Source organism: Neovison vison, chromosome 6 (assembly GCF_020171115.1).
Source record: "Neovison vison isolate M4711 chromosome 6, ASM_NN_V1, whole genome shotgun sequence".
Lineage (NCBI taxonomy): Eukaryota > Metazoa > Chordata > Mammalia > Carnivora > Mustelidae > Neogale > Neogale vison.
Genome location: NC_058096.1, coordinates 82,652,206 through 82,680,181, shown reverse-complemented (window position 1 = coordinate 82,680,181; position 27,976 = coordinate 82,652,206). Strand labels below are relative to the sequence as shown.

The 27,976-nt window shown below is 37.4% G+C and overlaps 1 protein-coding gene across 6 annotated transcripts in view; it reads left to right on the top strand.

Annotated features, from left to right (window-relative positions):
• Positions 1-27,976, top strand: part of VEPH1 (ventricular zone expressed PH domain containing 1) — a 249,980-nt gene that overhangs the window by 183,954 nt on the left and 38,050 nt on the right. For all 6 annotated transcript variants that reach the window (XM_044251673.1, XM_044251670.1, XM_044251672.1 and 3 more), the window contains exons 10-11: positions 5,502-5,641; positions 8,916-9,050. In XM_044251673.1, coding sequence (XP_044107608.1) covers positions 5,502-5,641; positions 8,916-9,050 — 275 coding nt within the window. The remainder of the gene's footprint in view (positions 1-5,501; positions 5,642-8,915; positions 9,051-27,976) is intronic.

Sequence of the window (27,976 nt, the reverse complement as noted above, 5' to 3'; positions counted from 1 at the left end):
TTTTAGCACTTTACAACCATGAATAAAATAAAATTTATTTAGCAAGATCATAACATAAGAAGATACTGGCATCTGGAAAACAGCTAAAATACAAGTGACTGAACTAAGGTAGAATGTTCACATTAGCAAATGTATCTCTCATATTAGATATGACATTGTGGATTGTATAAAGTGAAATAAAATTTCAACATAGAAGTTAATATTGTATTATTACTGCTATAATTTCTCATTATGTTCATGGGGTTATCCTACGGTTTTATCTTTATTCCAGAAGGAACAGATAGAGTGTAATAAATTATCATTGTTATACCAGGTCTCTATACCAGGTACTGTAGTAGATGCTAAATATATAAAGATTTTTAAGAAAGAAAGCCAGAAAGGAGGAAGGAAAGGAGAGAGAGTGATCTTTACCTTCTATAGTAGACAGATAAAAATACTACCAAAGTGAGAGTCAGGCTTCTCACTATTGAAGCGGGAATTTTCAGATAAGTAAGGAGAGGAGGCTAGAATGAGCCATATGGTAATGAAATGAAGTCTTTGGTATGAACCCATATTTAGCTTAACATAGATACAGATGGATATTTATGAAAATACAGACATGTGTACATACCCAGATTAGTGTACACTCATAATTTCCTTGTTTTGACAGCTGAGAGGGCCAAGGGGCAATGACACCCCGGTAGCAACAAATATTCTAGTACCCAGATCTCAGTTTCTAATACTCTTCTCCAATAAAAAGAACTCCTTAGAGAAACAGCTGATTCTATCACAGGGCAGAAAACAATCGTGATGAGTCTGGAGCATCTTTTAGTCCCACGAAATAGGTAAGTGCTCAAAAACAAAACAAAGCCAAACCACACACAATGTTGGGGGCACACCAAATGAACACAGAAGGCAACTGAAAGAGTTCCAAATAGCCAAGGCTGAAACAATTAGAGCAACAAACAAAATAAAATAGTACTGAAATACAAAATAAATATCCATGAGTGTATACTGATACAATAATTATTAAATCATTTTGAATGAAATAACTGAAAGAAGAAGAGATAAATTTGTCCAGAATCCTACATAATTTATGTAGCTCTTCTCCCCACAAGGAGGTGGAGCTGACTCCCTATTCCTTAAGTGTGCTCTACACATAATGACTTCCTTTCAAAGAGTATAATGTGGAAAGTAGAAAAAAGAAGAGTAACTTTAAAGTAGAGAAATCTGGTAAAACCTACCTCAGCCAGGCGATTAAGGTCAACATCAATATTTATTAAGGTATGATGATCAAATGGTACTCTTGACATGTTAGGATGAAAATAGCACTTTGTATCTGTGGTCTTCCTCCATAAAACTTAAAATCTCAGTCTAATCCTAAGAGAAAAACAGGCAAATGCTATCTGAGGGCTATCCCACAAAATACATACCAAAAGTACTCCTCAAAACAGTCAATGTCATCAAAAACAAAGAAAGTCTGAGAACTTGCCACAGCCAGGAAAAGTCTGAAGATGGCATAATGAATAAATGTCACCTAGTATCTTAAATGGGACCCTGAAACCGAAAAAGGACACTAAGAATAAACTAAGGAAATCTGAATAAACTATGGACTCACATTCATAACAGTTTATCAAAATAGGTTCATGAGCATGGACTATATTTCCATTTGTTTGTGTCATCTTCAGTTTCTTTCATCAGTATTTTACAGTTTTCAGAGTGCAGGTGTTTCACTTCTTCAGTTAAGTTTATTCCTAGGTACTATATTCTTTTTGGAACAATTATAAATGGTGTTACTTTTTAAATTTTCCTTTCTGTGATTTCATTGTTAATGTATAGAAACACTACTGATTTCTATGTACTAATTTTGTACTCTGCCACTTCACTGAATTTATACATTACTTCTGGTAATTTTTTTTGGTGGAATCTTTAGGATTTTCTCTATATAGTATCATGTCGTCTGCAAATAGTGAAATCCCCTTAACATTTCTTATAAGGCTGATTCAGTGGTGATAAATGCCTTTATTTTTTGTTTGTCTGGGAAACTCTTTATTTCACCTTCAAACCTGAATGTTAACTTTTCCAGGTAGAGTATTCTTGGCTCTAGGTTTTTTACATTAAGCGCTTTCAACATGCCAGGCCACTTCTTTCTGACTTGCAAGGTTTCTGCTGAAAAGTCATCTTATAGTCCTACAGGTTTTCCCTTGAGGTGACTTCTCTCTTGCTGCTTTTATGATCCCTTTTTATCTTTTAGCTTTGACATTTTAATTATTATGTGCTGGGATGTAGACCTCCTTTAGTTCCTCTCATTTGGAACTCTGTGCTTCTTGGACTTAAATATCTATTTCCTTCCCTAAGTTAAGGAAGTTTTCAGTTATTATTTCTTGACATAAGTTTCCTACACCTCTCTCTCAATTCTTCTTCAGTGACCCCCTACAATGCAAATGTTTGTTGGCTTGACACTGTCCAAGAGGTCCCTTAATCCTCATTTCTAAAAATCCTTTTCTCTTTTTACTGTTCAGCTTGTATGCTAGTACTCTGTCTTCCAGATTGCTGGTACATTCTTCTGCATCTTCTAATCTACTGTTGATTCCCTCTAGTGTGTTTTTTGTTTCAGTTACTGTATTCATCCATTCTGATTGGTTCTTTTTATTATTTTCTATCTTTTTATTGAAGGTGTCACTTGAGTTCTTCCATTCTTTTCTCCAGCCTAGTTAGTATTTTTGAGATCATTGTTTTAAGTTCTTTATCAAGCGTATTGTTTATTAGTGAGTTCAGGGTTTTCTTATATTGCCATCTTGAGCTGGAACCTATTCTTATATTTTGTATCATACCTTTAAATCTACGCATGTGTGTGATGTATATATTTTGGATATTTCAACTTATAACACATTATATTATACAATTATTGATGTTAATGTTAACTTCAGTATTTATAAAGACCATAACAAATCCTTTGATTTTTACAAAGATAGGCTGTTGTCTACCAAAAGAAAGAAATAATCCAATATGGTATATACAAAGCATTCTATATTTAGCAATGCATGACCTCCAACATGTACTCTGTAAAAATAAATAACCCTTTGGACAATAACTGTATAAGCAAAAGATATCATAATGACCCAGATACACTAACCTTACCATCTGGAATTACCTTAAATTCATGCTTTATATGATTTTTTTCTGGATGTTCCATATGCTTAAAATGCTTTTCTCCTCCCAACTTTTTCTAAGTTCAAGATCATGGTTATCTTTCAAAGTGACCTCAAATATTTCCTCTTCCATGAAGATTCCCCTTGTTCTCCAAATAAAATAGCTACTCATTTCTCTGAGCAGTCAGAATTTTGTGTCCCTCCATTACCCCATGGACTTAAAACAATTTATGTTTTGCTTATAGATGTCTTTCCCATTTGGCTGTAAACTTCTTAAGAGCAGGGTCAACATTCTGACCCTTCTTGCTCTCCCTGTAGTGTTTTACATTCATTCATTCATCCAACAACCATTTACTGCATGCCTACCATTCAATAGCACAGAGTGAACATGAGGGAGAAAATTGCAGAGAAGAATAAGTGTTAATGTTGTGGGAATTTTTTCCAAGTTAGGAAAGCTCTGAAAAAAGTGAGGAAAAAATATTGCTACAGATCAGGTTATAGAAAGCATGAACAGAAGATATCTCAGAACCAGGTTATTTTTATAGCCAGCATATTTGCTTCTAAGTTAAAGACCTCTATCTTCTATTGCTTTGCCTATTTTGTGTGATCTGGGACCCCTGTAGTTTGTGTATAGAAAACTGGTAGACTCCAGGTCAGTAAAATATATCTAATCAATTTTAATTTGCAGAAGAAAACATGAATGAGCAGTGAGAATATTTAGGGAAAGGGAAATACAAAAACTTTTTTCATGGTAGAGGCCTGAAGTCCAACTTGTGACTGTCAAGCTACTGCATAGGTTTTTAGAAAAGAACTTGTTCTCTTTTGAACCCTTCTATTAAAGCAAAACATACTGTTTGCTGTCTCAGCATATACATCACAGATAGCTTTATTTCAAGTATCATTTTTGTGTGTGCTTTTGTGGGCTACTTGGTTTCCTGTTTCTCTAGTAGAGATTAATTTAAATCCAATTTTCCAGAACATCTGTACCAAAAAAGGATTTTTAGCTACCATATCAAATAATTTCTGATAGGGCAATTTTAAGCCAATATTATGCTCAATTCTATACATTGAGCTCTTTCTTTCTCAATGGAGGGCCTCTTGGTCTTTTCCACTGAAACTTCAGTCACTTTTTATATCTCATAATTCATTCACCCACAGAATACAGAAATGATTTCTGATTTTATACAAGGATATTGAATGCTCAACCCAATTTTTTTAAATTCCCCAAAACAATTAACTTCACAAAAATATCCTCTTACACACCAGTGTTTCAGAATGACAGAAGGTTGTTAATTGTTAAGATTTCTGTATATATTTCTAAATTGACAGGTGACTTTATTTTATTTCTAATGCCTTGTCCTCTTCCTTAATATGTCATTGGTCACTCTTCCTTAATTTTTCTAAGCTCTTCCTGAAAAACCTGTCATTCCTCACATCTGAAAGAATAAATACCTCATGCATTATCAATATGACAGATCTAAAAATTCCCGATATGCTAGAGCCTAAAGCATCTTAATGTGGCATCAGCTCAGCTGAGTTCAAATCCTGGCTCTGCCACAGTTTTTCTGCATCCCTGAGCATCACTCATCTGTCCAAGGCATTCACAGTGGTTCACTAAGTGATCCACTAATGCGGTAAGTTTCCTTAGTGGTTCACTAAGCTGATCCACTAATGCATTAAGTTTCCTCAGCTTTAAAATAGAAATAATAACACCCATCCTGTAGGGTGTAAAAACTAAATGCCTCCTCCTAGTTGTGGCTTCTTGCCCCTTCTACTCCACGCCACCACCACCACCACCCTCCCTGGCTCCTTATCCCTAAAAAATGATCTCATTAATTTTCCCTACTGAACTTCTTCAATGTATAAGATGAACTTTCAAACCACACCAGGCTAGTTCACAGGAAGCCACACCACTGGCAGAGTTATTCTGGAGGCTATCTTTGTGGCTCCTATACAACCAAGAGAACAATGTTACTGGCTCATGGCATACTATCCACTGCCAAGAAAATGCCTGGGTTTTCTTGATGCCTTTGCTTATCCTTCCCACATTATCATTTCAAAGTGCCCAATCAGATAGTAATAACACTCTTCTCCCTTTTTATTGGTGACAGGTCTTCTTTCTTCCAGGTGAGTTGTTTGGAGATTCCTGATGCTTTATTAATGAGAACAAGGGAAAGGTGGATAGAAAAAATATAACTTGTTGAAGACCTCTTTAGTTAAATCTACATTCCATGAAATGGAACCTAAATGCGCAGTTGTTCAGAGTTACTTGCTTGCAGACTGAAACTGAAGAACATATTTCTAAAGATGTTTCTATAAAGTACAACTCTAGAAGAATCTATGTGTAATGCTATGTTTATTCATTTCTAGATTCTGTCAGAAATCGTGTAGCAAAGTTGTTCTTCACCTGCTCCCTGAAGGGTCATTACTGCCTCTACAGTAAATCCAGTTTTATACTCATCAGCCAAGAACCTCAGCCATGGATCCAGATCATGTTTCTCTTTCAGCAGGTGTGTACATATATGTTTGTCATGGCTCCTTAGTGAGTTAGAGGGGTATGAGTTTATAATCATTTTTACCAGATTATCCTTTGATTAGAGTTCATATGTAAATAACAGCAATGCATACACATTTCACTAATAATTTTTAACATGTGTTTTTTATATTTTAGGGTAGTTTCTTTATGAAAAAATTTGGATTAGTATTAAGGAGGCCAAACCTAGTAATATCTTGAATGTTCTTAGCTTTAAAAAAGAAGAGAATGTTCTTCTCTTTAAAATATATATATATATAATATATATATATATTTTGTTGTTGTTGTTGTTGTTGTTAAATGACAACAAAAACAGCTTATTTGGAGGAATCGCTTTCCTTATGTAGTGTTTGTCTTTATTTCTCTATAGCCTTCCGATCTCCAATTAATTTTAGTGTCAACATATCCTTTTTGACATCTTTAAGATACTGGAATGTCCTTTATTCCCATAGAATTTATGTATATAGGTAAAGTTACACAAAGAGAAACTTCCAATTTAATGAATAACTTGATGCAAAGCTTTTAGCATCAGAGGAGATCCTTGAATATCTGGAAATACTTATCTTGAATGCATTAACTTTCACATAAAAGTTGAATATAGATTATAAAATGTTAGTAGTAGAAGGAGTATCAGCCATCATTTTTACAGATAAGAAAATTAAATGAAGACTGCAGGCCACCTAGCCCCTATTCAGTGGTCTTTTCCTAGTAGCACATGTGTTAAAAAATGAAATGGGGGGTTTCAGGCAGAAGCAGAGAGAGTTGAGGCAGAAAAACAGAATAAGAATTTGTAAAACAGGTAAAAATTAGGTCAAGTGATAGTATAGTTTGTTTCTATTAATAAAATATTTCTATAAGAACCCCTACCAACCAATTACATTCCTTATAAAGAAAAGGTAAGCTCTTTTAAAAAGATGAATTTTAATGTTGAATAGATCATAATCATAAAATGGAACTATAGTAATTAAGAAAGAGAAGAGGCTGCTTAGACATGCCTTAGGAAAACCATCTTTTCCTATAGGAAGAACACTTAATAAGAACACTTAAGAACACAATAATAAGAACACTTAATAATATCTCATAGAAAACAACTTACATGTTGATGTGAGTCAAATTGTATGTGAGTATAAAAACCAGAATTGATTTTGTTTTTCCTTTTCTTGAAATGATCTTATTTTTCTTCTGCTTTGCTTATGTTTTTCAAATAGTTTCCATTAGTGAGTTTGTATTTAGTTTCATCATTAGCTTTGTTCTTTACTTGTCAGTTTTCTGAAAATAAACCAAACAACTTGATTTACTTTTGTCCCTTCAGTCTTATTTTATTGACTAAGTATGATGTTTTGTTTTTCTCTTTAACAAAATCACCCCTAAGCATCTGTTTATGATGCTTTTCTTCTTTGTTCATTTTACAATGTTTCCTTTCTTTTTCTACAACCTTGATATTGTGCAGCCTGGGAGAATCCTGACTTTGGGGTCAAGAAAAATCAAATCTTTGACTTGATCATTACAAACCCAGTACTACCCTTATACGCTGGGTGAAACTCTTCACCTTTCTTTGTCAAGTTAACATATTCATGGAATTCTTAAATTCACAGATTCCAGTCTAACTGGTCCTCTTTGGAATGGTGATTTGTTGAATCAGGTCCTATTCTTCTTTAAGTGAAAAATCATATGCTGTATAATTTTCTGATAATAATCAAGAATTTTCCAGATGTGTCCTCATTATGGGTGGTATAATCAATTTATCTGTTATGGCTCTTAGTCTTTTTTGATCTGTGGACCACTTACTTGGGGTCTAAAATCCTCCACATTTCCCCACTCAGCATAAGAAATAGTTTATCTTGATGATGATAATAATTAGATTTTTCTGGAAGAAAGTTATTAATTTTCATGTACTAAATAGATACTTTATACACACAGACCACCTAAATTCTGATAAACTAATGCTTGGACATTTTATTTTACAAAAATAAAATTTTGTAAGCCAGTATCATTATTTTATCATACCTCACACATAAAGGATAAAATGTATGGTATTATATGTATGTAAATTATATTTTATGCCCTATATTATGTTCTATGTTTTTATAAAATCATTCCTTCCAATTAAAATACTTCTCACTTTATAAATATCATGTCACAATGTTTAAATGACTATTAAATCCATGATTGATTAGTAAATATATAAACACAATTTAAATCTTCCTTTGAAAATTTTATTGTCGTTGACTTGAATGAAATATGTATAAATGTGATTTTTACATGAACAATCTTTTTATCCAAAACTAGAGTATTGGCTCTGGAAATAGTTATCTCTTGTACATCTTAAAATTAAAAGTGTTTTTGTTGGGATACCAGGGTGACTCAGTTGGTTAAGTGGCTACCTTCGGCTCAGGTCATGATCTCAACTTCCTGGGATCAAGTCCCACATCAGGCTCCTTGCTCAGCAGGGAGCCTACTTCGCTCTCTGTCTCTGTCTGCCACTCAGTCTGCCTGTGCTCGTGCTCTCTCTCTCTCTGACAAATAAATAAATAAAATATTTTTTAAAAAAAAAAGGTGTTTTTGTTTCCTTACCATCCATTTATACTATTCATATTTGAGTTGTTGCCTAGTGAACACTTAGTTATTTAATTTCTAGCCTTCATCATCTACTCTGTATAAACAGACTTGATATTTGTACTCTAGTTTTAATTTTATACCATAATTCTCAGATCTTTGGACAAATAAATATGAATATTTATAATAACCATATTCTAATTAAGTAACCATGCCTGAGAAATGATCAAGGTAAACATTACATGACAAAGGTTAGGCATATTTAGAGATCAATATCAACTGGCTTGAAATCCTATCCCATAATTTTACTTTTCTAAAAAAAATGAAAAGCCTAGGGGCTTCTGGGTGGCTCAGTCACTTAAACATCTGTCTTTGGCTCAGGTCATGATCTTGGGATCAGGTCCTGGGATCCAGCCCCACATCAGACTTCCTGCTCAGGAGGAAGCCTGCTTCTCTCTCTCCCACTTCCCCTGCTTGTGTTCCCTCTCTTGCTATCAAATAAATAAATAAAATCTTTAAAAAAATGAAAAACCTTAAATATATATGCCTGATCTTAAAGATAGACTTTTTTTTTTGCTAATTTGCTTAAATTTAAACCATGTTGAATTTCAACCCAAATAGTACATTGTAGTTGATCAAACAATATTGTTAAGACAGGAGATAATGTTATGATTTTCTCATTAATGCCCTTTCAGAGTCTGTTTCCTGAGCCCCTGTCCATACAGAGTCATTCTGTACAATTCCTCAGAGCTCTGTGGGAGAAGACCCAGGCAGAAGGTTCTCACAGCTTTGAAACAGCCATGATGGAGTCCACATTTCCACAACAGAAGGTAAGGGTTTGTTTCCTTGGACATTGTAAGCTAATATTCAAGATTGTCTAGAAACAGTTTGCCTTTTTCTTAACAGCTGGGTTTTTTTCTTCTTTCCTATACCTTTTTGCATCATTATCAAAAAACACTAATTAAGGGACACCTGGGTGACTCAGTGGGTTAAGCCTCTGCCTTTGGCTCAGGTCATGATCCCAGGGTCCTAGGATCGAGCCTTGCATCAGGCTGCTTCCCCCCCACCTCTCTCTCCCTGCCTCTCGGCGTGCTTGTGCTGTCTCTCTCTCTCTGTGTCAAATAAATAAAATATACTTTAAAAAAACAATAATTAAGTAATGATTTTCATGTGGTAATCATTGAAAGGACAGAGTGATATTGGTAGATAGGATCATTGCCTGTTATGACTGTTAAATTAATGTTTGTTAAATGGAGCACAGGGTGCCAGATGGTGAGTCTCAGTTCAACAAAATACCACAAGGGAAATTGAAATAGAGAAATTTATTACTCACTGGTCCTGGAGGAAGTACACAGCACACCTCTAGGGGCCACAGCGGGAGGTCAAATTAAGATGCAGGCAGAGAGAGAGGCAGGACCTAGGACACATGCATTTATTGCAGTTGTGGGTGGAGGGCTTTGGAAAGTTCCCAGGCAAAGGCCAGAGGAATCAATTCAAACTAAAAAGAGCAGTTTTCTGTACGCCTTGACAGAGTCCATCTAAAAGGCACACCAGGAGAAGGTCCTCAGAACCAGAGGAAACTATTGATCACAGGAGCGATTAAAGGTATCCTACCAGGAGTATGTGTTTTCTTTTGGCTATGCAGGCTGCCATCTAGGCCATGAGTGGGCACGAAGGGATTAGTGTCAGTTTAAGTGTCCTACAGCCCACTTGGCCAAACAAAATGGATTCCGAGGCACCAATACTATGGAGTAGCTTGATCAGATTCTCAACAGTGCTGTTTGAGGCTCACGGACTGACATAACACAGCCCACTCAGAGACACACAAAAACTACACAAACAATATGGCATAGAAAGCATCTTTACAGAAGCAGATCATGGACTCTAGGATCAAAAGGGAAAGAGCATCAGGAAACTGGGTTCCAGTTCTTTGGTGCCTTTCATTTCTTCCCTCCTACACTTCTCTTCATCCCCTCGTCCTCTACAATTGCCACAAAGTTAAAAAAAAGAGAGAGAGAGAGAAAATAAGATGGGCAGAAGAGAGGGAGCATGGTCAGGGTGAGAAAGAGCTCTAATGAGGCAAGTATGACTTGAGACATAGCATTTTAGGACTATGAACACAGGGGCAATGCTCTCAGGACACAAGTGAGACCTCTTGAGCATACGGCCAAACTGGAAAAGGACCAGAATATGGAATTGCACCCATTCACCAAACAGAGTGAAACTGGACGTGTATCTACCTGATGTGAACAGGTTTGCATGAGAAAAGTCATAGGCCTGGGTATGGACAAAACAATCAAGTAAACCTGGCTGGAGATAGGAAGGCTGCTTAGGAAGCTATTACTAGAAGCAGGTAGGAGATGAAGGTCTGAACTGAAGTTGGAAGTTGTAGGGAGAGGATGGATTCAAGAGCTATTAAAGAAAGTAGAACCCACAGGATTTGGTTCTTGATAAAGAAAATGGAAGAACCAAGGATAACTCCAAGTGCATCATAGGGCTGCGTGGATGAGGGCACGCTTCTGAAAAACAGACCACAAAGGGAGCTGAGGTGGAGGAAGAAGGCATTCTCATTTATGTATTTGGAGTCTGTAGCTAACCAGATGGTGATGGTGGTTGAAATGCCTGTGTGGACTTCAGGAAGAAAGCCATTACTGGAGACATGGATTTAGAAGTCATAAAGTAACACTTGATATCACAGCAATTATTGGATCACTCAGGGAGAATATGACAATGAGAATAGAGAATGGTTATTGGTATCTCCTTAGTAAATATAACAAACTGCTGTAAGCCCTTCACATATTCAAAGATTCTGATTACCCTTAATTTGCCTTCAAGAAAGCCCAATAATAGGTATTGGATGCTTACTGGGCAAATCAGAGGTTCTGAGAGTATATGATCATGGTCTTTGTCCTTGTTTTACTATTAGAAGGGGAACAAGCACACCAATATTAAATAAATTCAAAGTACAGACAAGTAGATGATTAATCAAAACCTGTTAAATTGTGAAATGACTCAATACCTCTTAAGTGTGAAAGGATTGTAAGAAGAATGACAAATAGATGTGATTAATCAGAAATTTATTTAGAATGGTCCAACTATTGCAGAAATTTATTTAATGTGTCCAACTATTGCATCACTATTTTTTGGCTTTGGTTTAAGAATTAAACTTGCCGTAGTAAGAATAAAAGAAATGCCATAATCAGATCAATGTAAAGTAGAATGGATTTTTTTTGCATATTTCTTTCAAATTTTAAACTGTTGCATCACGATTAAAGACAATGCCTCAACTTCTTATAAATTTTTCATGTGAACTCTATTTTAACTGCAGGCAACTAATAAATTAACACTTGGCAGGCTGCTTCAAGTCCTGAGAGATCTTTTTCTTAAATTGGCAAACCAGTTTTGTGCATGCTCACAAATATGCATCTTCGTATTTCTTCCATTTTATATCAATAAACATTCCTCTAGGGAAAAATTAACTGAAAATCAAAATGGTTTTGAAATCTTTAGTTTTGTAATTTTATTTATTCATAGGTAATAAAAAGAAAACCCTCTGATATCTGGAATGTACGTTATGTAGCAAAGTTATCTCTCCAGGTATTTTTCAATCAAATTGATTTTCTTCTTCTTCTTTTTTTTTTTTAATGAAGTGTTCTGCCCACTGAATTCAGAATAGCTGTGAGAATAATCCAAAGTCTGCTTTATTTCCCCCACATACACCACTAGGCACATACACCAGGAATTTGAAAGTGATTTACATGTGTATATCTGTTGCTAGAAATGAGTTAACACTGCAGCCAAGGGAATTCACGTACACCAAAAAGGAAGAAACTCTTAAGAAAATGCCCGAGTCTCTAGCATGTAATGCTCTAGAAGGTTTGTTAATGCAATTGCTTTTTAATGGAATCCTGGAATTTTAGAACTAAACATCAACAGTAAGATAGCTATTAAATTGCCACCCACTTGATGACAGAAGTTGCACCCTGTTTATCATTGCATTTGCAGGGCCACACGGTGGTACCCGATACATAGTGGGTACCGACTGAATAAATGAGTGAATCCTGTCATTGTTCAGATATTAAAATTAAAATTAGAAGCAAAGGGACCTGTTGGAAGTTACACGGCTGGTCAATGACACCACAATATGTCTGGTTCCTCTCTACTCTGGGCACATAAGAAGATAACATTTCCCTGCCTTCTGAAGTAAGGCTTGGCCATGTGACTTGCTTCAACCAATGAAACAGGAGAAGGGATACGTGTCCCTCCAGGCAAAAACTTTTAGAAACAACTATGTGATTCTCCATGTCCCTTCTCTTCACCTACCATAGTAACTGTAGAAGCAAATGTTGATATTATTAGGTTGCCAGCGGATGGGCAAAGAATTCTGAGCCACAACATGGGGGACTGCTGCTCTGGAGAGCCACCCAGACTCACTACAAACTTCCCATAAAGAAGAGGCAATCTTTTGTTTTGTTAAAAACTATGGTTTTTGTATTACAATAGGATAACATACCTATCTTGACTCCTATGCCTAGGAGAGTAGGTGAATCCTTGACTCCTATGCCTACAAGAGTAGGCTGAAGCCAGACTTCCTGGGTTTAAAATCACACTGTGCCACTTTCCAGTTCTGAAGCCTTTGGCTCTGAGCTTCAGTTTCTTTATATATACAGTGGATATAATACCTGCTACTACCTCATAGAGCTGTTTGAGGATTGAATAAGTTCATACATAGTTCTCAGAACAGTGGCTGACATTGTGACTTCTTAGTAAAGTTTAGCTGATATTCTGATCTCTGGCCATCATTTCTCTCCCTTTCTTCCAAGAATAACAAAGACACTATATAGATAATATAAATCTGGGTAGATTAAAGGTCTGCATGTAATCAATGAAATCTTATAATTAGAAGAAAGTATGAGAAGCTATCTTTATGACCTCAGGATAAGAAAGAATTTCTTAAGATACATAAGCAGAAATCCTGAAAAAAATAAATATTTTTGACTAAGTAAATGTTTCAATTTTTGTATTGCAAAATAGTCTAACAAAGTTGAAGACAAGCATAAGGTGAAATATGTATAAGTAACACAAAAATTTCCTACATCAACAAGCAAGAGACAAACAACCCAAGATAAAACTGGGCAAAGAATGTGAACAGAAAATTCAATGAATGGGAAACTCAAATGTCAATAAATGTAAGAAAAGGTGTTTAGTCTCACTAAAAATCAGTGAAATAAGTAATTTAAATATTTTAAAATGATATGCCTTTTTACAATGATCAGACTGGTAAGGATAAAAAATTGTGACAATACAAGTCTTGGCAAAGATGTGGAAAAAATGAGAATGTTTGTATACTATAGATAATATAAAAGATTAACCTATTCATAAAAGAAAAAAGTACTTAAGAAAAGCTATATATAATCATTAATTAGATTCATAAATGACTGCTAGCTGACAATTTAGGTGGGTGAGTAGCTTGCTTTCCAGAATCTTAATTCCTCTTCAAGTTTATCAGAAACATGCCTAGGCATTTTATTATAAATACTTATTTTCTCTTTTACCATAAAGAGGTCTTGTATTATAAGATACAAAAATCTTCTGTCCTAGACAAAGTTTAAGACAAATTTTTCTTTGTAATCTTTTTAAAGGAACAATCTGGCAATAGATAGTGATATGATAAACCCTTGTACCCTATTATCTTGTAATTCTGTTTCTGGGTGAAACTCTCACATACCTGCACCAGGGGACAAGTACAGATGTCAACTGAATATTATTTGCGCCAAAACATCAGGAGCAATGCAAATGGTCATCAGTAGAGAAATGAAGAAATTGTTGTGGTATAATCATGCCATATAGTCAGTGAAAGTGAATTAATTAGTTCTATATTTAATAACATGGAGTCGGTCTTGAAAACAGGATATTAAGTTTTAATAAGCAAATTGCAAAAGTATAACAATATGGTAACATATCTATTTTTATAATACTCTAAGCTGCATTATGAATGCTTATGGGTACATACCTGTGGTAAAAATACAATACCATATTTGGAATCACACCAAAATTCCTGATAGGCTTGCTTCTGGATAACAAAGAAGTGTGTAAAAGAGTGAGGGAAATATTACTAGAAAGGGAATTAAGGAGATCCCAATTTCATCTGTAATTTTGTTTTTAAAAAAATCAGAATCAGGGAGCACCTGGGGGGCTCAATAGGTTAAGACTCTGCCTTCGGCTCAGGTCATGGTATCGGGGTCTTGGAATGGAGCCCTGCATCGGGCTCTCTGCTCGTGGGGAGCCTGCTTCCTACTCTCTCTGCCTGCTTCTCTGCCTACTTGTGATCTGTGTCAAATAAATAAATAAAATCTAAAAAAAAAAAAATCAGAATGGGGGCATCTTCATGGCATAGTCAATTAAGCATCCTACTCCTGGTTTCAGCTCTGGTAGTGATCTCAGGAAGGTGCAATCAAGCCCCGCATCAGACTCAGTGCTCAGTGTGGGGTCTGCCTGAGATTCTCTCCTTCTCCCTCTGCCCTACACTGTGCTCTCTCCCTCTCTCTAAAATAAATAAATAAATAAATTTTAAAAATCAGAAGCAAAATACCGATATTTATTAATATGGCGAGCATGTAGGTATTTGTCACATTATCCTTTGTGTATGCTTTTCTTTCTTTCAAAAAAATTAATTAACCCCATAAGTAATGTCTATTTTAATCCATTTTTTGAAGGATAATGATCAGTTCTGGCTATAGCAAGGGAGTTTAGACACTCTCACACATTTTTAGTTGGAGTGTAAATTATTTCAACACTTTTAAAAAACAATTTAGCAATGCAGGTCAAGAGTCTTAAAAATGTTCATATCCTTTAACACAGTGATTCCATTTCTAGGAATCTATTCTAAAGAAATAATCTGAAATGTGTACAAAACTTCAGATGTGTGCACACCAAAAAATATTATGGAGTTTTTTGTAACTAGTCTAAATGTCTCAAGACGGGAGAATGAAAGTGTGCACGTATATATTTTCCATCCATATGGAAGAATATTAAGAAAACATGCAAAATCATGTTTATAAGAAATATTTAGTGACATGAAACAATGCTACATCATTTGCCACATTGCAAGATACAAAATTATTTATATAGAGGATTATTTGGAGGATTCCATTAAAACAACCAAAATGAAATACAAAAAATATTAGCAATAGTTAGCTCTGGTTGATGGAATTAGCATTTTTGAAATTTTATGTTAGAAGTATGGTTTCTTTTATAATCAAGGAATAACAGATATTACAGATGTACTATTTTAGTTACATTGCTTTATGTAAGTAAATGTAAAGGAGCAGTTTACTTAAAGAAAAATCCATTTTAAGTTCATCGATTTCCATTATAAAAGAAAGATTTTAGAAAAAGGGCAGAAAAATCCATTAATTTACTTAGGAAATGAGAAGGATGGCCTCTGGGAGCAACCAGAGATACCATTAATAATTTCATTCCAGTGCATGTGTGGCCCAGCCCTTTAAAGGGAATGGTGCTCTGATTATCAGAGGAACAGACAGTTGACAAAGTTGATTGGGGATTGCTAAAGAACTGGAATTTGAGAGAGAAATCTCCTTTATTAACACACATGTTCCAGTTCCCAAAGCATTGAGAAGTTCCATATGCCATAGAAAAGAGGTCTCAAAACTGACCATTATGGAGACAAAAAAGAAAAAATTTAATTTACTGCTGAAATAAAATATGCCCCATCTGGCTAACATTTGGAGGTTTGTTTTCAGTCCACACTGTTACAAACACACTTGACAGTTCCCAGGATAATTGGCTGTAGTGTCAAAGCATAAATAAAAGTGAAGCACCAGTTCTGGGTATAACGAAAAGGAGACCTTCTGATGCTCCCCGAGACTTAGATGTAATGTGTTGAATTGCAGTGTTAATATCGTGCTCGAGGAAATAAATGCATAAGTAAGGAGTGGGTCTATTCTATATAAGCTGTAACTATCCACATTCTTAAGAGAAATTTAAGTTTTCCTGTGCGATGTAAGTGACAAGTGATGTAGGTCAGCCTCCAGGGAGAGCAGGGTGAATCCGGTGTTGGAGAGACATTAGTTTTGTTGAGCCCTCCCTTTCAGAGCAAGCTAGGTGAGAATGGGATAAACAGGAATTGGGTTTGTTGATTTCAAAAGCCGAGATTAGGGTAGGGACTTTTAGGCTGTAAACTGAGAACCAGGAAAATCTGATAGGCATTATCTAAGAAGCAAAGGTGAGGTTAAGAATGAAAAGAAGGTCTGAATAAAATCTAGTGATTAAAAGGTAAACTCCAGGAGAATATCATTCATAATAGGAAGCCGAAGACAAGGGGGTTGAGAGGGCAGATTGAGGCTGGACTGTAGATGCAGATGCAAATGTCTGGGACACTCCTGACTGGGAGAGAGCTGGCTGGAAGGAGGTTAGGTATTAAAATAGAGTCTGGGCTTTTAAATGAAAGAGGGGCAGGGCTTCATATAAGGAGGATGACGTGAGCAGTAACATGGAAGAAACAACAACAAAATCACAGTGAAGTCCTGGCGAATAGAACCCTAAGTTCATTCATTAAGTTACAAACACTTTTGGCAAATGCCTGCTTTATGCCAACCTCTGTGCAGAGGCCAGACATAAATAATCATGCTCTGCCCCAAGGAGACAAGCAATCTGCAAGTAAAGAAAGGCACAATGCCCCACTGAAAGAGCCTGTAAAAAAATAAAAGGCCTGGAGGAAGTGATGAAGAACAGCAGTGTTTGTTGGGTGGTCAGAGTCTTCTCTGACCTTGCGTCAGGTTAGTTTTCCTGGCAAAAAGAATAATTTGCACAAAGGCAAATTACAAAAACCATATTACAAAAACAAAAATAACAGATAATTAAAAAAAAAAGAAGAATGAGAAGAGAAAGGCAAAACCTTGGTGCATTAGAGAATTCTCCTTTAAATTTAAATAACACATCCCATCAGGAAAATAATTTGAGCAAGCACCCTCCATGTTTATATTTATTTACTTATAAATAATACACATGTATTATTACACTCATCATTTTTATTATGAAAATTTCAAAAATAGAAATCTTAAAGGATGATAATGAAAAGTAAACAAAACTAAGAGTTCTAATATTGTCCTCCCCTTCCAGTACTGGGGATGGTCATACCACCCCAGGAATGAACTCTCTCCCCTTCCACAGTGTTCCAAGAAGGAGAAGAATCAGGGTAGAGCCCAGGGAACTAAAAGAAGAGTTGGTCTGGGGTAATTTACCTCTGCCTTGTAAGCCATGTAAGCCATGTAAACCTTGTAAGCCATGGCAAGGAGCTTAGATTTTCTTGTAGTCTATGGGAGGTCACTGAAGAGTTTTGAGCAGCAGGCATTATTACCAAGCCTATTTTGAAATGATCACACAGTACACTATGTAGAAGCTAGATCAGAAAGGGGCAAAAGGGGGCGCCTGGGTGGCTCAGTGGGTTGAGCCGCTGCCTTCGGCTTGGGTCATGATCTCAGTGTCCTAGGATCGAGCCCTGCATCGGGCTCTCTGCTCAGCAGGGAGACTGCTTCCTCCTCTCTCTGCCTGCCTCTCTGTCTACTTGTGATCTCTGTCTGTCAAATAAATAAATAAATAAATAAAATCTTTAAAAAAAAAAAAAAGAAAGGGGCAAAAGTAGAATCAGAGAGACCATGAAGACTTTTTGTCGCCCTCGACCCGCAAGGACGACAAGAAGCCCCGGTTCTGGTGTATCTTCTCTCTCTTTATTTCCGCAAGTCTACACACTTATATACGTTTACATGACCAATCAGTGAGCAAGGTGACCAATAAGGGGCCAAGCAATGGGGAGAGCCAATGAGAGTCCTGTTACTATGCTGATTAAGTTTGAAACAGCCAATGACTATGTCCTCCTTTAGGCGGGCTTCACCAGAAAATTTGTTGTTTACTTGCAGCGTATTTTGCTGGCAGTGAGCCAAGCGCCATCTTGTAATGGTGGGGACTTTCCCGGCCGGAGGCGGTCCCCAACAACTTTTGCTCACCCAGATGAGAGAGGAAAGTAGTTTGAGCTAGAATGGTCCTGGTAGAGATGGAAATGAATGACACATTCAATATAAATTTTGGAAGTAAAAGGGACATAGCAAGCTAACTGAAAGAGGGTAAGGGTGAGGGAGACTTTTGAATATCTTAAATTTAAAATGCCTGTGTAATTGTCTAGTAGACTTATTTGTGGTTTAGGCCACAGACAAGGGCACTCTTGGCACAGAGGTGGTGAAAACCATGTGAAGATGAAAGCAATCTGAGAAGATAGTCTAGAGAGCCAAAGCACCCAGTACAGAGGTGAGTTCGGAGAGCAGCCGGAAGACAAAAGGAGCCAGAAAGTATGAAAGTCACCCATCTCAAGAGAGTCCAAGAAAGGGAGAGGACAGAGGTGAACGGGATTTGGCAGCCACGCCAAGGCAGCAAAGTACAGAAGGGTGCCCATCCGACCATGCAACTTGGAAAAGGCAGTTTTAGTGACGTTTTAAAGGAGAGGTTCAAAATGAAATAGCCAAAGGAATGAGGAGAGAATGAGCAAGGAGACAGCATCTGTAGAGATCTGGTGCAGAGGTTGGTGCTGAATGGGTTCCGTCTTGGAGGAAGTATGGCCATGCTTTAGAATGCAAGCCCCCTGCGCATGTTTGCAAGTGTTGGGATGACACAAGAGAGGGTGAGGATGGTGAACAGATGAGAAAAAGTGATTGCACACAGACCCAGATCAAGACATAGAGTTGTTGGGGGAAAGATGAATGAGTGCTGTTTCATGGCTTTTCATCTTTTTCAGTGAAATAAGAGGTGAGGCCATCATCTGAAAGTATGATTTGGGGAGGAGGGATAGAATGTAGGAGGTTTGAGGAAAGAAAGTCTAAAATGAAATTCTCAGAAAAATGAACTATGAACTTACTAGAGAAATATAGCAGGACTTTATGGCAATGAGAAACAGCCATTTGGGATTTGAGATAACAGACTTAGAGTAAAACGGAATTTTGATTTTCTCCAGTAGTGATTAGCTGTTTAGGTGCTATAATGGAATTCATTCAAGCTTGAGCTTTTTTCTTTTGGTTGGGTGGTAATTAAATGGTGAAAGATTTCAGGGTAGGTAGGGGAGATCTGTGTTTGAGAAGGTAAGAGGGTCAAGGGGCACACCAAAAGAAAAAACTTGAAAGACCAAAAGAAAACATAGGAAACCCAATTTGAGAAACAGAAAGATGGTCTTTAGAGCCCAGAAAAAAGTTATTTTCTGAATGAAGAAGAGGATGGATTTATGTTGAACTTCTTGTCACAAGAACCCTCGGCTTCTCTTCTCAGCCCCAACCCATGCTCTACCACTCACCTTGGAAACAAGGGCACAAGCCCATTCGTCACACGCTGACCAAAGCTAACGCAGACAACCCGTGGCCACTAGGCAAGATGAGGCTGGCCGTGACTGTGACCAAGGGTGTACCTTGCTATGTGTGTGAGACTTGCGATGCTAGGGAACACGGGGAGAGTATTAGCTTCAGCACAAGATGAATTTTATCACAGTTTATGTGCTGTCCAGATACCTACAATCCCCCCCACCAGAACCACATTATAGTTCATCAGGGATTAACATGATTAACATAAGAGGACAGGTTCCAGGGTGAAAAGAGTCCTTGAGAACAGACACATCCTCTGGAGACTTGTATAAGCAGGACTTTTATCGATGCCTTAGGACCAGAGAGTTTGGAAGTCCAGCCAGATTCTCAACTTTGCCTCCCTAAATACTGCCTCTACCTTCGTTCAGATTCTTTTTTTTCCCCCCTTAACAGCTATACATCATAATAATCCGTAGGGCCCCTCATTTAAACAATTCCATACACTCAACTCATACTAAGTGATCACACATGACTTCACAAACACAATGAACCTAAGTGACTGTTTGATTCACTATTTAAAAACTAGAAAATTGTTATCCTTACACTTGGCTAATTAATATACACTAATTAATATCTCCCTAACTACCAGCCACACATATTATGCTTGTGTTATACATAAACTTTTTTTTAAAGAAATTAAAATTGGAAGAAGGAATACTTTCTCAGTTTAGTTTAAAACCAGGTTGATCACATGTATTGTATTTCCTTCGTTTTTCACAAGCCAAACTGTCCTATAATGAAGCATGTCAATTTTACTACTGTAGTGAACATTCCTTCACAGTCGGCCAGATGTTCTGCATTGGTCAAGGAAATTAAAAAAACTTTAGCAAATAGTTAACAAAATAACTCTATTCCTGGGGGAACAGAGGTAAGTAGTTCCTCCAAAATGTCTATTCCAATCCAATAGTGGTTTGGGTTCTTAATCAGCCCATGAGTAAAATAGTATCTTTTCCACTCTCGGTGCTATCAAGGATATTGTGTGAATGCATACAAACCATGGGCACTAGACTATGATAATAAATAGCACTTTATTTCAAGCAAAGTGGAAGCATGATAGAAACCCAGGCTCTATGTTTGAATGCTGACCCGCACTTACTGTGATTGCACACAGACCCAGATCTTTAAGTCCTCTGTACTTAAAGTCCTCTGTAGAGTGCAGGAAACACTTGGCAAGCATGTTGGGGGATTTAGAACACATAATACATGTAAAAATCCTTGGACCAACAACTGGCCCACGGTTAAGAGCTCAGTCAAGTGTAACTAGTATCATATGATTATGCTTCCTCTGCAAGACGCCTTCAACAAAATGAATGACCAAGGTTTCATCTTTTGAGAGTGAGGTTGATTTTCACAACAGCCAGAAAACTTATGTAGGCCCAGATCTATTATAAAAGGAGATGACTCAAACCAAATAATAGTTAAAAACTGGGTTTTACTCAGGTAATGAAACTTTTTTTGCACATGCCTAATGTATATACTCTACAGAACAGTCCTGCAAGAGACTTCTAAAAATGGTTTGAGCAGAGACCGTGTCACTGAAGTGTGAGTAGACATCCAAGTTTAACACTCATTTCAAAATATAGATTCTGTTTTTTTTTAATCTAAAAAATCATAGCAATTTAGATATCTCATACTAAATAAATCAAGAAAGAGAATAGTGTCACTACTTGCCTTTTTCTTTAAGATCCTGTATGTTGCATGTAGATTAGATCTCTGGGGACACATTACCAAATTACCCTCTTTCCTTTAGGGATTATGGAGTAACCTTTATTTTTTTTCAATTCAGTATACAAGTATTTTGTAAAGTCTATTTATTTTCAATACATTATTGTATTGTTCTACTATCCTCACTACAATTTAGGGTTCTTATTGAAGACCATTCCGAGGGGAAGGGGTCTTTTTAAAAATTCTTTTGCTAACTACAGCCAACAGAATCATTTAGCGCCTCACTCCAGGCTTTGATAATTCCTTCTTAGTCGCCCTTGTAGCCAACCCAAATTGTTTATGCTGAGTGTGAGCCCCTTTCTTCATGATCTTTCACCAGCCCTGATGGGAAACATTAGAACACCTGAGTGGGAGGGCTGCAGAGTAGTTCCCAGATCCTAGCACAAGTGAGAGTCCCAGGAAACCTTGTTTAAATGCAAATTTTGGGGACCTCTGTGGATTTTGCAAATGGTAATCTTGGGGGCAGGGGTGGGGCGGAGTGGCCTGCAACTCCCACACAAGATCTCCCAGGGATCAGTCTTACACAAGATCTCCCAGGGACCGGTCTTATGGAAATAGTGAAAGAGTCAAAAGCAACTGGAATCCATTTGACTTGACTTGAGTCACACCTCTACCACCAACACTTTCTGGGAATCTGGGCAAGTTGGTTAACCTTACTGAAACTTAACTCCTTCATCTATAAACTGGGAACAGATCCACCTGCCCGATGGTGTTGCTAGGAAGGTAGTACAAGGTGATGCATTTGGTTAAACACCCAGAAGAGCAGCTGGCACAGAGTGAGTCCCCCATAAACAGCAACTATAAAACCACTGCTTCATAAATTTTGTGGCTGTGGTGAAATCACCTGTTTAGTTTTCTCTTTTTGGGATTTGTAACAATTTAGGTATCTTTATGGCCCTGCTCTGAATATTTTCCATCTTCACCTACTTCATAAGAACTGAACGCTGTGGCCTGTGTCTGATCAGGGCCCAGGTACCTCATTATAGGCCTATCTATGTGTCTAATCATGCCCACATGGGCACACCTCATTGCACCCTTCAATTTCAGCATCTCGTTAGCATGCTCCATTTGCCCACCTTGTTATTTCCCATCCCCTTACCAATGCCCCCCCTTTTTTGCTCTTCCTTTCAATGCTCGCATTTTCTTATGCCCATTTCTTTATTCATAGTAGTAAATCCTTCCTTTTATGCTTGTCATGATTCCTTCCTTTCTGCACAGCTCATTACATGCCTCCATCTGTGAACCTCATTATGCCATCCCATTTTTATCTCGTTACATCCTCACCGTACACATATTATTAGCTCCTCCATTCATGCATAGCACTGCATTCTTTCCCTCCGCTTCTTATCACGACCTGCCCTTTCCACCCTTCCCATTTAATACTTCCATTTATAAATCACATTACATGCCCCCAAATGCTTTATCATTACAGCCCTCCATGTATGCATCTCATTACACTATTGTCCATGCACATTTCTATGTGCATTTCTGTTTGCACATCTCATTATAGCCCCATCAAACATACACATGGCATTATTCCCCTTTCAAGTATTCGCGTTGCATTACATCCTTCTATGTTTGCATCTTATTACGTCCAATATTCTGAGGTTTGACAACAAACTAACAAAGACAGATAAGTATGTTACTTGCTTTTAGAAAACAAAATATGTTTCTCAGGCGCCTAACATCAGTGTTTCTTAAACAAACCATTCATTTCAGAAATATTTACATATTTATCTAGCTAAGAGACAAAAAAACCTGTATTTTATATGCATGAAAAAAGCTTCTTATCTCGTTTTGTTCAAATCATCATTGTTATCACTACTTTGTATTATTTCTCTACAGTGTACAAAGTGGTGCAATTATCCATGAACTTATTTGAAGCGGCAGGTCTCTGCAGGAGACAGCTTAGGGATCACAGTCATTTTACAGATGGAGAAGTGCATTGAAAGCACCAAGAAATTATTTCCCAAGACCTGCTAGTGAATGACAGTGGCAGGACTCAAACTCGCATCTTCTGGTTCCAAAACCTTCCTTCTTCCTGCCATACTACTCTCCAGCAAAACAAAAACAAAAGAACAATAAAACAAAACAATACCCTTATTTCTAAGTATCACTTGCGTCACTTAAACCATTCCATAACATTTCCCTATGGTGGAAGCTGGGGTTAGCATGTTTTAGGTTTGCTTTGTTTTGTTTTCTAAAATAAAACAATGTGATATCAAACTTTCAAATCAGACACTTTGCATTTCCTGTTTATCTCTTTATGTCTGAGTTCAAAGAGCCAGATTAAAAGAAGCTTTAATGTGGAGCCTCTCCCCCAACAAGACTAAATGCACATGGAATAAAATGCAAAAATCAGGAAAAAGTGATGGTCCTTTACTGATCTTCACCACCAAGGCCAGCCTCACACAGGCAAAAGAAGGGGACTTCCCTATGAGGGAATTGAGGCGTACTAAGGAAGCTCCCCCCGCCTCCCCACCACCTGCAGAAACTTTCTTCCGACAGATCATAACCCTGGCCAGTTTCTGCTTTATTGAACTGTGTCCTCTGCCTCACTTTTATTGTTTATTAAATTATGAATAGCTCATAAATTCAGAAAAGTGCAGAAAAACGATGCCCATTCTCACCACAAGACAGAAGAGATGTTTACATTTCTTCCATATTTACTTCAAATATTCCCCTTGACAAAAAGAAAGAAACTGTTGCAAATACTCTCTGGAGGTTGGTGTGTATTATTTCCATTGGATATTTTGGTATTGTTGTTTTAAACTTCTATATATGTGTTATCATATTGCACATATCTTTTGCAATATCCTTTCCCTGCTTACCAATATGTTTTAAAAATGTATCTATCTGTTCACACATGTGGAGCTAGCTCATTCGTTTTAGTATCTACAAAATTTTCCATTGTGTAAATAGACAAGAGTTTACTTTATCCATTCTCTATGGATAATGCAACATTATATCTGCCTTGATCTCTTATTACTTCATCAGTGCTTAATGCTGTGCTCTGGCCTTTGAATAACTAAGTAGAGACATTTGAAATTCCCACATAGTGGAAAGCAAAGCCTTCTCCGCACATCCACAGCAGAGTCAGTTTTATTCCCTTTTTTTTTTTATTCCAAGTAGTAAACAAACCAAAAAATGATATTTCTTAAATAAAACTAGACCCTAATCAAATGTTGATGTGTACTAATGTATTAAAATAATTGCACCTAGAAAGGGTGGTCTGATTCCCAGAATTTGGAATGCTTCTTATGATAGTGGAAGGCAGTAAAGATGAAGAAAAATGCAATGTTTGCCATATAAATGTGGTTGATTGTCCCCCTGGTTTAAGGAGTCACTGGAGACAACGGCCAGTCCCCAATGCAATCGGACCAATGACTGTGGTTACCAAATGCATGGCCTAGCTCAGATATAAGAAAGGACTGTTAGATAGTAATCCTTCCAGAAGTTTCAGAGCCCAGAAAGGCCTTCCATTGTGAAGCACAAAAGGAATTCTTCATACTGTGCTGGTGGGAATGTAAATTGGATCATTCTGGAAAGTAATTTAACAGAACTTAGTGAAGTTAAAGATATGCATAATGTTTAATTTTTAATGTCTTGTGCAAACAAGACTTCTGGAGCAGAGCAGATAACTTACAGCCAATAACCTCACCAGCTCTCCTTTGCTTCAGTTATTAACCCTGGGACACACAATGAGAGCCCAGTGTCATTGTACACATACAAGGGTCTGTACTATAGGTAAAAGAACCCTGAAAATATGGATCTGGATACTTACATAGCGGAAGGCCAGCAGCCCCATTCATCTGAAAGAAGGGGAGAAAAAATGTTGGTCTTTGGGAAGGATTCTGGGTTCTTCTACCTTGTGAGATATAAATAAATCTCTCCAAGGGGAGTATAAGACCAGTGTCTCCAGGTTGACAGCTTAAAGATGTCTCCAAATCCTGGGTCTCATCTCCACCTTGAGATGTAAACACATATTTCTGGGAAGATAAATCTCTCTAGATTGTCTCTCAGTTTCTCTCAGTTTCTCAAGTTTGTTCTTTTAGCCCGAGTCCCAAGTTTTAGTAAAATTTGTCCAGAAAGTCTATGGAGAAACATAAAAAAATATTTTCTCTACAGCCCTAAACACACTTTGTGATGCAGCAGTTCCCCTTCTGAATGATTTTCCCAGAAAAAATTCTTACTCACATCACAAAGGGAAATGTATGAGGATACTCATTGTTGCATGGTTTGTATAGATGCAAAGATGGGGGCTGGGGAAATGGTGAAGTAAAATGTGGCCGTGTCGGATGTACACTATGAAATCACTCTGTAGCAGTGATGGCAACAAACCAAGTACACACACACAAGGCCATGTGCAGAGCTTGAGAGACACAAGCAAGAAATAGAATGTGGTCCATGGTGGAACATCATTTGTGAAAATGAAAAATACACTAAACATTACTCCATATTTTTTGAGAATCAAAACATGTTCAAAGAAATAGATCAAACCCAAAAGAACAAGAGCTTATATAAAGGGGAGGTAGGAGGAGCATCTGGGAATGAGAGTGGTATTAGGGATAACTAGAGAAAAATAAGAGAAGGACCTCACCCCAAACAAAATAACCTACATGGCTGAAGAGTATGGCTATCTCACTAATTGATTTCCAGAGGAGAAAAAGAAAGCCCTTTCACTGAGCTTGCTCCCTATCAGCACCCTCGGTGGTCTTGTACCATGTGGTAATACAGTAGTCTCCCACACTGCTTTATCCTCGGGGATATGTTCCAAGAACCCCAGTGGATGCCTGACACCATGCATAGTACTGAACCAAATATGGACTATGCTTTTTTCCTATGCATACATACCATTAGGCACAGAAAGAGATTAACAATAAAAACTAATCATGAAATAAAATGGCATAATGATGTCCTATAATAAAACTTATGTGAATGAGGTCTCTTGGAATATCTTAACATGCTGTACTCACTGTTCTTCTTGTAATGATGTGTAGTGAACGAGACGAAGTAAGGTGAAGGACACACGCAGTGTGGTGGAGGACCACTGGGCTACTACTGACCTCTGATGTAGAAGGAGGATCACTGCTTCCAGAATGGGGTTGACAGTGGGGAACTGAAGCTGTGGAGAGTGGAACCACAGATAAGGGGGGACTACTGGACATTGTGGTGTGAGATGATCAATATATCGTTGTTATAGGCAGATGGCAAGCATCAGTTAGGAGGGGAAAAAAAATACTACAATTCGTTGCTTTTCAGTGTGAAAGGAGATCCCATGGGAAAGCTGGCTGTCATGCCAACAGTTCCAGTGGTTACATTTTACTGCTACCACCACTGTAGAAATGTCAAATTTTCTTGACATTTTGAACATTGGTAATCTTTTGCCCTTGATTCCACTCTGATTAAAAATACATAGCTGGGGGGCGCCTGGGTGGCTTTGCCTTCGGCTCAGGTCATGATCCCGGGGTCCTGGGATCGAGCCCCACATCGGGCTCTCTGCTTGGAGGGGAGCCTGCTTCTCCCTCTCTCTCTCTGCCTGCCTCTCTGCCTACTTGTGATCTCTCTCTCTCTGTCAAATAAATAAATAAAATCTTAAAAAAAAATACTTTGCTGGCTTTAGTGGAGTCAATTTTAGAAGAAATTTGGTTACTAAAGAAACCAAAAAAAAGTCATTATGGATTTATCAAACATGTATAAAGCTTCACCCAATTTTCCACCTTTAGTTTCCACTCAACTCATTCACTTACATTAGCTTTTGCAAAAACCTCTTTATTTAAACACTTGTAATGTTTACTGCCAACATTTTATAATCACATTATTTTTTCATGATCCTTAGGCAAGTGAAAAAACTTTGACTTTTTTAATCAAATCAAATATTCTATCATATTTGTTGGTTCTTACATGAAAGAGTTTTTCAGAGCCTCTCTGTGAAATGAATCAAACCAGCCACTTGGAGCCAGACCCATGGTTAGAATCACCATGACTTGCCAAGAAACGATTCAGTTCTTCCCATCACGTGGGTACCCAAAGGATAGGATGAAAGTCAAGTTTGTTTCATGATCTATAGTGATGGTAAGAAGCTGGCCACATTGACCTCATATACCAATGTGTACCTAGAGTTCCCTTATTAATCTGGGATAGAAAAAGGATAAACAATGGAACAGAGCTCACTTGTGACATCCACAGTGAACACTGGATCACACTGTGCATTCCTCTGGGGCAGCACCCTCATGGCCTGTGCTCAGAGTCTGTCTCCCACCTGTTGCATGCCCCTTCCCCACACATCCCAGCATTTCTGCCAACTTTCAAATAAGCTTTCAACAACTTCAATTTTCACGCCTCCTCTCTTCCTTCCAAGCTGCACAATTTGGAATAATAATGTCTCTGATCTTCAAGAAGGGAATTTTTACTCTTGCAACCAGATTGTGTATGTTGTCATTTAAACCAAACTATTGTGGAGAAGTCTGAACATACGTACATAAGGATGAAAAAATTCCTCAGATGCCAGTTAATAGAAACAAATCAGTCATCTTCATCTGTTTCCAAGGATGTAGGATTAAATGCCAGTCCTTGCACATCAGAATAACCTGAGAATTTGTTTAGAAATG